Source organism: Phialemonium atrogriseum (genome assembly GCF_030411735.1).
Source record: "Phialemonium atrogriseum strain 8032-3 unplaced genomic scaffold QBC33scaffold_14, whole genome shotgun sequence".
Classification (NCBI taxonomy): domain Eukaryota; kingdom Fungi; phylum Ascomycota; class Sordariomycetes; order Cephalothecales; family Cephalothecaceae; genus Phialemonium; species Phialemonium atrogriseum.
Window position 1 is genome coordinate 653037 of NW_026848151.1, and position 11619 is coordinate 664655.

Below are 11619 nucleotides of genomic sequence, written 5' to 3' on the forward strand. Positions count from 1 at the left end.
CTGGACATCATTACAGACGGGACGTCATTACTAGTATGGTCGAGCGATTTTTTTGCCAGAGCACTATACTAGACGGGTCAGCCTATGGTTTTGATTGAGCGGCTGACGAAAAGACATCTCAACTTCAACCTTCACTCTGTACTTTTACTTTTTGCTCCGCTGCCAATCAATAATTGACGGTTCATTTTTAATATAAAAAGGCGCGCTGTGTTCGGAACTTGTGATGTGTGTGGTGGGTCAGCCAGGCCCCCTGAAACCAGAGGCGGATGTTGCAAAGGGCAAGACAGCTAACTCTCGGAGCGATTGAGGTACAGCAATTCTACTCACTGCACTTGACTTTGGTATGTAATGATACATTTCGAAGCCGTACACAATTTTCTTGCCGATATGGCCAATAGTCGTAATGCTACTCCAGAAGAATATTTATCATGGTTCAGTCCACCCAACGAACGCCTCTAATGTTGTCCCTCCGCCCGTTCTACCCCTGACCTCCCAGGCCCGAACACAAGTCGGGACATCAAAACCGACCCAGCGAAAAAGAAAGGAAACCACTCGTTCCCGTAAGGAGCAGCCGGGACCATGAAACCGGGGTATCATTCCGCAAAGCGTTTTTGTTTTTGGTCGTCAAAAAGGTCCCGTCAAAATCATCTCCTCAGCAGCGTATGCGCGTCCCACAGCAGGACCCTCTCGTCCCAGCCGACGCTGGCGACCCAGCCGCCGGCGCCGAACAGGCACCAGTCGACGCCGGTGGCGAACTCGGTGTGGCGGTTCATGATGCCGAGCTCCGTGCCGGCGCGCACCGGGGGCGCCGAAGAGGGGTCGGCGGCCGGGCCGCTGCTCCCGTCGGTCCACACGCGGACCGTCATGTCGTAGCTGGCGCTGGCGAGGACGTCGCTGGCGTGCGGGCTCCAGGCGAGGCGGCGCACGGCGTACTCGTGGCCGTGCAGGAGCGAGACGGGGCCCCCGCCCGGGTTGCGGACGTCAAAGGTGCGCACGACGCGGTCGACGCCGCCCGTCGCGACGACGGAGTCGTTGTACTTGTTCCAGTCGTGCGTCAGGATCTCGGCCGGCGCGGCGGCCGGGAAGGTCTGCCCGTTGGGCAGGAAGGCGCCGCTGCGCGGGGGCGCGTGCACCGGGATCATGGTCGTGAGATGGTACTTTGCCGAGGTCGGGGCGCGGAGGTCGAAGATGCGGATGTGGCTGTCGGAGGAGACGGCCGAGATGATGGACGGGTTGGTCGGCGAGAAGGAGGCGCTGTAGGTGCAGCTGCCTATGGGGAGGGTCTTCAGCGAGGCGTTGCGCGTGGGCGACCACTATGGGGGAGGATGTCAGTATGGTATCCCTTAGGCAGTACAATGGGCGGCGGGATATTCGCTCACTATCTTCACTGTCCCGTCCCAGGAACTAGAGATGAAGTTGTCCTTGGTGATCGGATTCCAACACACGGAGAATGCCTCCCGCTTGTGCTCATGGAAGTTCATCACAGGAAAGTCATTGACCCCTAGGTCGAACAACTTGAGGGAGCCATCACCACATGCCACGACCATCTGGTTCTCGTTGATCTCGGACCAAGCGAGGTCGTACAGGGCGTCGTTGGTGTCAAAGCTAGCAAGGCCATGTCAACCGGGTTGCCTCATTTTAAGGGGGCTGTTTGGAAGCGGCATACGTCTTTTCCACCTGGATCCCAGCCGGGGTCATCCCCAGAGCAAAGACACGCCCATTGCCCACGATGCCATAGTTAGCTGATGTCGCAACTGCAATTCGCGAATCGTAATACGGCGAGTATTTGACTGCGTAGGGATTGAAGCCAGGCGTGCGGAACTCTAGCATGGAAGCCATGACTGGGGAGGTGAGGACGATCGGATCCAACCACCCATTGACTATTTGCGACCAGACCTTTCTGAGGTGAAGAGTCTCGACAACCACAGATAGGACCAAATGTAAATCTAAAAAGTGATGTAACACCGAGCTAAGCCTCGGTTCTTTTGGCAAGGTGGGGCTCAGGCCTGTCAGCGGGGCACTCTCAATGATCACGTGCATCGCGTCAGTTTCGTGACTCCTCGCAGCTGTAGCCATCCAGATCCGGGAAGCAGTTTCATGCAGCTAATAGGGCGTATGATGTAGCAGGGGTCAGCTGTCCTAGTCTTTCTCGACATGTATCCTCCACGGTCTACACAGCTCCAAGTCATGACCGGTTTAAAGACCCTGATTGCAAAATGGAAGCCTTCATTACGAGGAAGAAACGGAAAAGGGAAGCTGATGCAGAGAAGCTTGGCGAGGACGATGAGCCCACGGAACTGAAACTGGCCCTTCTCTCCTCTCTCCACCCAGCTCTAGACCAAGACGCCCTACTGGACATTCTTCTGGCCCATGATGGATCCGTCTCGGCAGCATCTGCTTCGCTTAAACCCCAGGGCTCTCTCAAGAAAGCTAGGGGTGTCGTCGGCTCACAGACATCGTTGAAACTCTTCTCATCCGCGCCATCCAGCGATGGGCAACCGTCCTCTCCCACAAAAGCTCGACTCTTAAGCAAGAAAGGCACGACCCTCCACCTGTATGATCCAGTCGATGTTGCCGAGCACACTCCGTGCACAGTTATACACAACTTTCTGCCTCCGGACGAGGCAGATAGCCTATTGACAGAGCTGCTTGAAGAATCCGAAACTTTTGAGAAGATCACGTTCAAGCTCTTCGACAATGTTGTCTCAAGTCCACACACGTCCTGTCTCTACGTCGGCAGCACCGCTGAGCTAAACAGACAGAAGTATGAGTACGTGTACAACGGGGCGAGACTCACGGTACAGAAAACCCCTTAACCTCCCTCCCACCTAAACGGCCGTTTATTATTCTATCCTCGAAAATCGCTAACATTACACCTCCACCAGGATGTGCGCAAGCTCACGCCCCACCTCGACGGCGTAAAAGCCCGGGTTGAAGAGGCCGTGAACCTAGAGGTCCAGGAGCGGATCAAGAGCCGCTACCCTGGTGGCAGGAAGCTGAAGCACCAGTCATCCAACCGGTGGACCCCCAACGCGGCCTTCGTGAACTGCTATGCCGGCCCGCAGGAGAGCGTCGGCTGGCACAGCGACCAGCTAACCTACCTTGGGCCCCGGCCCGTCATCGGGTCTCTCTCCCTCGGCGTGGCCCGCGAGTTCCGTGTCCGGCGCATCGTGCCCCGGGATGCCGACACCGGCGGCGGCGGGGGCAGCGGCAGCGGCAGCGGCAGCGGAAGCACCCGACCCCCCGCCGACGACCCCGACGCCGAGGGCCAGATCGCCGTCCACCTCCCGCACAATTCGCTGCTGGTCATGCACGCCGAGATGCAGGAGGAGTGGAAGCACTGCATCGCCCCGGCGCAGGTCATCGACCCGCATCCCCTGGCGGGAAGCAAGAGGATCAACGTCACCTACCGGGACTACCGCGCCGAGTTCCACCCGTCGCGCACCCCCATGTGCCCCTGCGGCGTGCCCGCCGTGCTGCGCGTCGTCCAGCGGAAGAGGGAGAGCTGGGGGAGGTATTTCTGGATGTGCCATGCGGGGAACGTCCCGGGAAAGGACGGATGTACCTTCTTTCAGTGGGCCGAGTTTGACGACGAAGGGATTCCGATTCGGAGCACGCCGTCGTCCAAACCGGTCTCGGGACAGAGATGATGTATGGTTTTCCCTCAGGGGCGGATCGTCTCACGCCTTGTTGGCGATATGTCGTCACGTCGGAGTCATTACTGCCTTGCCAGTTGTTCGGCGGCCACGGCACTTCTGGGCGGAGGTAATGATCATGCAGAAACGGGACCGGCCTGGAGGATGAGCGAAAAATCCCATGGGCCATGGGTATGTATTTGTCTAGCTACCTATTCTATCAGTCTGGCTATAGCCAAGCTCTATTGCCACCAAACCCCCCACCCCCAGCGACTAGTTTCCTTTTCTTTCCTACTACTTGTGCTGCCATTATTCGCCCTCGACATCAGACTGTAACCTCGCGACTGTCCTTTCCCACCCGACTGTCCATCTGCTGCCATCCCGTCGAGCGGCATCCCCGTCGCGGTAGGCACCCGTTCTCTCGATGTCTCCACAGTCTCCTTATTTACGGGAGTCTGTTCGCGGATTCCCACCCGCTGTGTTGTCTCCGCCTCCCTCGTCGCATGGGTGGCACTAACCAGACCGACGTGCTTGCCGGATTTTCTCCGAGTCCCCATCGTAGTCAGTGACGGAAATGCCGTCAGGGAAGGCAGGCCTCCTCCTCTGGGCCTGACGTGGCGAGTAGGCTTACCCCTGGTTGACAGGCGCCGCATCTCGCTCCAGATCTTGCGCGCCGGGTCGCTGTCGGCGTCATCGTCAGTGTCTGTGATAACCACTTCCGGAGTTGCTGATCGCTTTTCCCGGCCCAGTGCCATGGGACATCGTTGGAGGCTTGTCTTCCGTACTGGAACAGGCGGCCCTGGCCAGGGGACCGTCGGCTTGATACTTTCATCCGTGCCCAACGGGCTTACGTGCCCAGACTCAGGTAGCCGGTCAGCATTTGCAGCTTTCCGCGGCGTGGACCGCGAAGTGTGGATGCGGTGCATCACATCGTTAGCAGCATCGGCGCCCCAGTTGGATGCGATTATCGCAAATAATGGGTTGGTCTGTGGAACCGGACGGGGGGACCATAGAGAGGACGTGTTGTGTCGTTTGATGACGGCGACTGCACGAGTCTCGACTCTGGTGTGTATACGAGTAACACCGGCTGAGGAGAGTAGCCTATCCACCTGGGGAAATCCAGAATGGCAAAACGTCACCTGTATGCTTAGATACTCGGTCGTTGTATCCCCCAGCTGACATTCGAGATCCCGCATCAATTCCTCCGAGTTGTGCCTCCCGTGTCCCTTCCTCTAAGGAGACACCGTGGGGGCCAGCTGCACATGGGCAAGCACAAGAAGTTTAGAGCCTGGATATAGAGTGCTAGCGGTCATATTAGCAGCATGAACGCTTCCACAAAATACTTGGACCCACGTTGATGCAGATTTATCTTCTAAGACTTCGATGATCGAACTGTTTTGGGTTGAGGTCACCCTCACACTGACGTCGCGAAGGCAGCCATATTCCAAGACAGCTAAAAACCTCCCATCAGCAATGTGGAGAAATAGGGGCGATGTAAACACTTACCTGTATGAAAGCGCTCTGGATCTTGTCTGTACTCGCCCGCCCCGGTAGCTTGGCAGAGCTGAGTGGAAATCTCCACGGCAGCCCAAAGAGCTTTGCTTCCATCATCTATAGCCCTACTCTCGGGGATCACGTCGATCCTCGGCGCTAGAACATATGGCACTGGAGAGCAGGATATGCCACCTTGAACCTTCAGCACAGAGGATGACCGGCTCGAGACAGGCGACGGAGGGTTGGTCCCACGGGAGCTGTCGTGCAGAGCAAAGGGGTCCGAGTCAATGGAGCTGACTGTCAGTTGGGAAGGGTGTTCATGTAGCTTCGCAGAAACGACACATAGTCGGGCGTTTTCGTTGGAGGCACGGCTACACCGTGGCTCTTGCCGGTTGCCCCCAGTAGACCTATCCATGAGGCTGTCTGTCTTCAAGAATAATAAGCTAGCTTTACTTGACAGCCTCTGTGAAGCCAGGTCATTCCTCGGCCGTTGTGGCGTTGTGCATGAAGTCGATCTGTGAGATTTAGGGTTATCCTTGTTGTCAGATCCGGCCGCATCAATGCCTAATCTTGTCAGGAAGACGATCAGAGTTCTAACCCAGGGACTCACGACTCACATTCGCGCCCTGCTACCAAGGGCCATATATTTTCCTTCGTCGGGCCTCCGAAGATCAGGTCACCACGATTGCCTCGCCTCTTCGGGATGGTAATAGGGCTGTCACCTCCGGGCGGTTCCGGTACGCTCCCTAAGATCTCTTCCGTTCTAGAACTGGGGTTTCTGGTCCTCCCATAATGCCCATGTTCCTTGCCTCTCTTCTTGATAATATGCAACGGCCGAGGTACGTCCCACAGCGCTGCCCCTCTGAACGTGTGCTGGTCATCATCAAAAGTCTGGTGCGTTTCTCCCTCCATGCTATCGGGTCCGTGGGGAATCCTAGATATAAAATCGTTCGGCACGAAAGGATTTTGTGTAGTCCCCTTCAAAGCTGGAGACCTGGCATATAAGCGCTGCCGCATGCACAAGCCGATTAAGGCTTAGGACGATCAGAAATAACAAGGGTAATGTGGTTGAGAGCACTGATTCTCGAGGCAATCATATTCAAACTGAGCAAAGCAATGCATATAGTTCCAAACCCGAATGAGCCTAAGACAATGTGCTGATGTTCATATGGTCGTGTCACATTTCTGTCGTTTCCACCACCCTCAAGCCCGGATTAACAGCAGCCGCAAATCATGCCTACAAAAGGGCGACTGCCCCTTTCGTCCACACCCCAGATGGCCCTGCGGATGTCCTTCCCTAGGAAGCAAGCGCGACCCATCTAAGGAGAAGCACCGAGGGTGCGGAGAAGGTTGTCCTTGACGCCCTCGATCTCGTTCTCGTCCATGTTGAGGAAGTTGATCTAACCAGAAAGTCGAGTTAGCAAACACAGCCTCAAGCGAAGAGCTGAAAAAGAAAGGGGGCCAGCCGCAATCAGCCCCCCCCTCGCCAGCGCAGACTCACCACGTCATCCCCCGCACCCGCATTCCCAAACAACACCGCCTCGCTCAAGCTCCCCGCAATCCCCTTCTTGACCCTCTCCTCCCACACCCCCTCCCAGCTCCACTCGCCAGGCCGCCTCGCCGACCCCTGTCCCAGCCCCTCCCCTCGGGCAACACCACCACCACCACCCCCGCCGGCCCCCTCCAGCTTGCGCACCTCCCCGCGCACATCCACGGCAGGCGCCCTCCCGCGCTGCCGCTGCCGCGACCGCCAGGCGTGCCACGCGCCCGGGTTCCCGGCCGCCTCGAGGGGCACGGCGTCGAGGACGGCGGCGTCGTCGAACGCGCCGGCCACGTAGCGCAGGACGTCGTGCGTCGACACGTCCGGCCGCCGCCTCCCGCCCGCCGCCGTCTGCGCGAAGCCGACGGTGCCGCCCGGGGTGGTGGCCGCGACGGAGGAGGACCCCGCCGGGGTGCTGGTGGCGGTGGTGGTTGTGCTGCGCGGGGTGGTGTCTCTGCTTCCGGAGGCTGCTGTCGGCCGGCGCGACGATGGCGGCGGCGTCGTGGCCTCCCGGTGCTGCTGGCTGCTGGTCTGGCGGCTACGGCTGGCGCGGCCGAACCAGTGCGGGAAGCCGTGCCGGAGGCTGAAGCCGCCCGGCGGGAGGCGCTCCTCGTCGGTGGCGCTCACGGTGCCGTTGTCCTGGATGTCGGTGGTGTACATGTAGGTGGTGAGCGGTGTGATCAGGGGGTGGAAGATGTCGGTGGAGAAGGTCACCAGGGGCGGCAGGCTCGGGTACGTGTCCGGGAAGGATATCTGGAAGCGCAATATCGCGTTTGCGTAGGGACCTGGAACTTCCCCAGGTCAGCCAGCCATCCCGCACAAGCTTCCCAGGCGGGAGAGAGATGGGATCGGAGAGTGTGGCATCAAACTGTACCCTTGCGCACGAATATGACTCCAGACCATAGGGTTGGGTCTCCCGGGGTCAGACTGACGAATACGCCTTCGGGGCATGCTTGCTTCAGCCCAGTGCTGCCCACGTCGAATTAGTAGCTATCCAGGGAATCTGTTTGCAACAGGGTTCCAAGCGTACAATTCAGCAAGAAGATGCTGGCGCTTCATGGAGGGCAGCCTGCCCGTTTTGAGCGAAGCCATGCTGCTGCGGGTTCAATCTCATCTACCTGTTTAGGTCATATGTTCGGTAGGCACCTACGTCGAAGGTTGAGGAAGCTGAGACGCGAAGCCATTCGCGATTCATGCGATAAGGAAACCAAGGGTTAGGGTTGCTCTTTTATCGGCGCAGCGCTGGCTTTTATTACCCCTCTAAACACCATGGCGGGGTAAGCAGGTATCAGTATCAGGCAATGGGAATATTGAGATGGAACCCAAGGCGAAAGGCTCCAATACATTCCAGGTCTCCAGGTCTAATCACCCTTGGTGGACATGGAGGTAACTATCTGTGTATGTAATGGCGGAACCGGTCTATCTAGCTATTTACTCACATAGAGATGCCCAAGAGTAAGGGTAGTGGATATCCAATCTACCAGCTTGATGGTAAAAAAAAGTTACGATGCCAAAGAACGATGCTTGACTTGAAAAAGTCAAAAGACAAAACATGACGCGGGGGACTGCCAACCGCGACACACCGCTTCACTTGGAGCCCAGCCTCGTCTCGATCTTGGACTTCTCCTGTTCTCTGATCTCCGCCAGCTCATCCTTGGAGGCGTCGTATCGGGCCGAGACCTGGTTGAACGGGTTCTCTGGGCTCCTCTCAAACTCCTTCTTGATCTTCTCCTTCTTCTGGTTGAGCCTCAGCCCGTCACCTGTTCCGTCCGCCTGCATCTCGCCCAGGCGCCGCTCCTCAAACTGCGCGTATGCAGCCTTGAACCGCCTCTCGGGGTGCTTGTCGATCTTCGCGTCGCCGGACGAGGCTGTCAGCGACAAGGCGTCCAAGGCGTTGTCTATGCCCGACGCGTTCAGCGACCCGAGTGGCTGGTCGTCGTCGCCGCCCAGCTGCGACAGGTCCAGCGCCCGCGTCTTCTTGACCGCCGTTTTGCTGTTCTTCGCCTGCGTGCGGGCCCCGCGCAGGCTGGTCTCCTCCTCGGCCAGTAGGGCGTCCCGCTCGGCCTTCTTCCGAGCCTGATCGGCCTTCTTCGAGGCCTCTGCTTCCCTGTTTGCCCGTCGTTAGCCGCTGTCCTCCTGTGTCATGGTTCCAACCATCGCGCCGGGCGTTTCATGCAGTGCAAGGCAGGGCGACCCTGTGGTTTGGACGTTGCAAAGTGGCAAGGGGGGGTGCATGTCCGGGCTGTGAGACATGTTGCTTCCCAAGTCGCACAGCGGCTGGCCCGCAGCATGGACAGAGGAGGGAGATGGGTAGCTGCACTGCGGCGTTGCGCTGCTGTGCGGGTCCGGGTGAGGCATCCGGGAGGAGGAGGGTAGGGTGGACAGGGTTGACAGAGAGCTAAAGACACAAGGGTAAGGGGGGCCAACTTACTTCCTGGCGTTGTTCTTCGTCCCCTTTTGCCACTTTGACTCCTCATCCTGGCGCATCTTCGCGTCCTCGGCCGCGGCCTTCTGGGCGGCAGATTCGGCCTTGCGGGCCATCCCGGCCTCCTTCTTGCTGTCTAGGAACGATCCTTTCGTTTTCCCCATGGTTGGTGCAGCTGTGTTTGGTCGCCTGATATTTTTAACGTTGCTTCAAGGGAACCCTGCGGTTCTGTCGGTGAGAGACGGGATTCGCGGGTTTCGATGGATGGAATAAAATCGATGGCCGGTTGGGTGGGGGTCGGAAGACGGACGTGTCCGGTGAATATTGGATTGTCGCAAAGCTTTGTTGATGTGGGTGGTGTGTACTGTGTGCGTCAAGGCAGCCAAGTTGGAAGTGGCGGTGTTGCTTGGTACCTCTCTTCGTACCTGCCTAAGGTTATGGGGATAGGTAGTAGGTAGGTAGTAGCTTCCTTGGGTATCACTGTGGGGGAAAATGAGAAAGCCCGGGATGACGCATCAATTGTCGGTCGCGGCGGGACGGATTTGCTTCGCCGGAACCGCCAATCGGAGCCTGCCCACAGCTCCCGGCTTACCTACACAGAAGTTTGGCCCCGAAATAGGTCAACATATAATTACAACTTGTGCAGAGAAGCCAGAAGATCATATGGATACCTAGGTAGGTATCCCCCCTCGAGCCTGATGCAGCCCAGAATAGCAAAAGGAATGCGTCGCATGAACCGGGGTCATCCCCTTCAGGCTGCCAACCCGGCCAATATTGCTGACGGACCACTCCGGCCCTCTAAACATAGTCGTACCGGATTGGCGAACTGCTTGCCCGGCCGGGTGTGAACACCATGGATGTATCCGCCGCCACGTAACATGACCTTTCTTCTTCTGACCGCAGGTATGGAAGGATGGATGGAGCTGCTGTTCCGGGGGTATTTCCGAGTCTTGTAGCACGCGCCTCTCTGGTGCGACGCGTGCATACCCCCTTGTTACCCCGTCGCCCATCAAAGCCGAAGAAATTAATAACAAAAATAGTAATTATCTAGGTTGGCCTGGTATCCGTACATGGTCTCTTCGCCTGTGTATCCCTGCAGCGCCAACAGCGCGGTTGTGCAACATCAGGCCTGGACCCCTCCTTGGTTGTTGATCTGGATGGTTCTGGTCCGCCTGCTTCTGGGAGACGTTCCCACTGGCCCCTCAGCCGCCAGCGCACACACGGGGTGCTAGAGTGTGGTGCCACAGAGCGGATGTGGTTCTTGAGCCTAAGACCATTCACCAGTTGAGCCATTTATTTATACGGCATTAGACACCAGGAGCCCTGGAATGGCGTTGACGGCGCTGTTGAGAGCACCAATCATGCTCACCGCCTGGAATAAGCCTCAGATGACGTATCTCGCGGGGCCGTGCTGAAAGGAAGGGCCTAGATCTCCAACCCCCGCCTGGATGAGCCCGTGGGAGACATCCTCGAAAGGCCCGGATAGACAGACTATTATGCGCCGCGACGGTTAGCTCACCGTCTCGAAAGCTTGATTCCTCTGCGAGTGACGCCCTCCCCTAATCGTGCGTGCCCTCTTCTTATCTCGGCCATTGACGAGACTCTACCTTCTCCAGTCATGCAACTCTGCGATGCCTCGGATTCGCTAACCAAATGTCTAGATTGGTGGCACCATTTATCCTCCGCGCAACGTCGTCCAACAAGCCCGTCTTGTTGCGAAAATGGACCCGTACATCCATATTGGGATTCGGATTCGTGATCTATCGCCGAAATGGGCGAGCGGCAGGCGATACAATGGGGGGAGCTGCAGCCGTGGATCAACCAAGAACCTGGACGATAACTACGCCGCAGATGGTGACGAGACTATTAGCAATCTCGAGCTAGGTAGTTGGTCGAGGTAAATTCTGCAGTGATATGCCACCGCCGCTCGACGCGTGACCAAAGCCACTCGACGGCAGTGTAGATACATATATCTTACTGCAGAGGGAGCCAAGACAGGTCTAGTCTCATTCAACGTCCCAACCAGGTCGCTTGGCCACTGTGAGAAAACGACCCTCTTACCACAGTTAGACCTCTCGTGACCGAAGAGTCTCGCCCACCGCGGTCTCAGTAACACGCTGCGTCGTACAAATCACACGCAAGGTTAATCGCGACGGGCCTGGTGTAGAATGCAAGAGCGTAGATCAGCCAGCCTTCCTCGACGCAACCTGATGCGGACCGAGAGAGTTTGCGTTGCGAGCCGAGATTATAACTGATAGGTCACATTGACTCTCCTGTCGGCGAGGGAGCGAGTGGAAATTGGACTGCACTCAAGGCCACCACTTGGTCAACAGAACGGAGCAAGCCACCCGTTTGAGCAAATGACAAACCGATGCCACAGGCCATTGGCTTGAGATCGCTGCGAGGGAAGGGGGGGGGGGGGGGGGGGGGGGGGGTGTGGGCATAACCCGGAATTGACCGTGCCTATACACAACCGGGTAAAACAATCCAAAAAAAAAAAAAGCCGCCCCGCCCCGGCCCAGGGT

At 57.7% G+C, this 11619-nt stretch overlaps 6 protein-coding genes across 6 annotated transcripts in view; 1 reads left to right on the forward strand and 5 right to left on the reverse strand.

Annotated features, from left to right (window-relative positions):
- Positions 1-185: 185 nt before the first annotated feature.
- On the reverse strand, positions 186-1928 carry QBC33DRAFT_540497 (peroxisome biogenesis factor 7). Its single transcript, XM_060428071.1, has 3 exons — positions 1667-1928; positions 1380-1605; positions 186-1313 (listed from the first exon to the last, which is right to left on the reverse strand). Exons 1-3 carry the CDS (start codon positions 1837-1839, stop codon positions 645-647), a joined length of 1068 nt encoding a protein of 355 aa, XP_060283083.1. The 5' UTR covers positions 1840-1928; the 3' UTR covers positions 186-644.
- A 288-nt stretch (positions 1929-2216) lies between these two features.
- On the forward strand, positions 2217-3650 carry QBC33DRAFT_515620 (putative GRF zinc finger protein; the record flags this gene model as incomplete). Its single annotated transcript, XM_060426101.1, has 2 exons — positions 2217-2798; positions 2886-3650. The coding sequence occupies 2 exons, from the start codon at positions 2217-2219 to the stop codon at positions 3648-3650; spliced, it is 1347 nt and encodes a 448-aa protein (XP_060283084.1).
- A 113-nt stretch (positions 3651-3763) lies between these two features.
- QBC33DRAFT_91945 (uncharacterized protein) lies at positions 3764-5316 on the reverse strand. Its single transcript, XM_060433180.1, has 2 exons — positions 5142-5316; positions 3764-5088 (listed from the first exon to the last, which is right to left on the reverse strand). Exon 2 carries the CDS (start codon positions 4829-4831, stop codon positions 3878-3880), a length of 954 nt encoding a protein of 317 aa, XP_060283085.1. The 5' UTR covers positions 4832-5088; positions 5142-5316; the 3' UTR covers positions 3764-3877.
- Positions 5317-6205: 889 nt separating this feature from the next.
- QBC33DRAFT_570421 (UBC-like protein) lies at positions 6206-7853 on the reverse strand. The gene is made up of 4 exons (XM_060430574.1): positions 7700-7853; positions 7544-7638; positions 6631-7454; positions 6206-6529 (listed from the first exon to the last, which is right to left on the reverse strand). Exons 1-4 carry the CDS (start codon positions 7759-7761, stop codon positions 6449-6451), a joined length of 1062 nt encoding a protein of 353 aa, XP_060283086.1. The 5' UTR covers positions 7762-7853; the 3' UTR covers positions 6206-6448.
- Positions 7854-8256: 403 nt separating this feature from the next.
- QBC33DRAFT_559598 (uncharacterized protein) lies at positions 8257-9258 on the reverse strand (the record flags this gene model as incomplete). The annotated part of the gene is made up of 2 exons (XM_060429986.1): positions 8257-8776; positions 9101-9258. The coding sequence occupies 2 exons, from the start codon at positions 9256-9258 to the stop codon at positions 8257-8259; spliced, it is 678 nt and encodes a 225-aa protein (XP_060283087.1).
- Positions 9259-10498: 1240 nt separating this feature from the next.
- QBC33DRAFT_92071 (uncharacterized protein) overlaps positions 10499-11619 on the reverse strand; it is a 2007-nt gene continuing 886 nt past the window's right edge. The window contains exon 4 of the mRNA XM_060433181.1: positions 10499-10934. Coding sequence (XP_060283088.1) covers positions 10610-10934 — 325 coding nt within the window. The 3' untranslated portion in view covers positions 10499-10609. The remainder of the gene's footprint in view (positions 10935-11619) is intronic.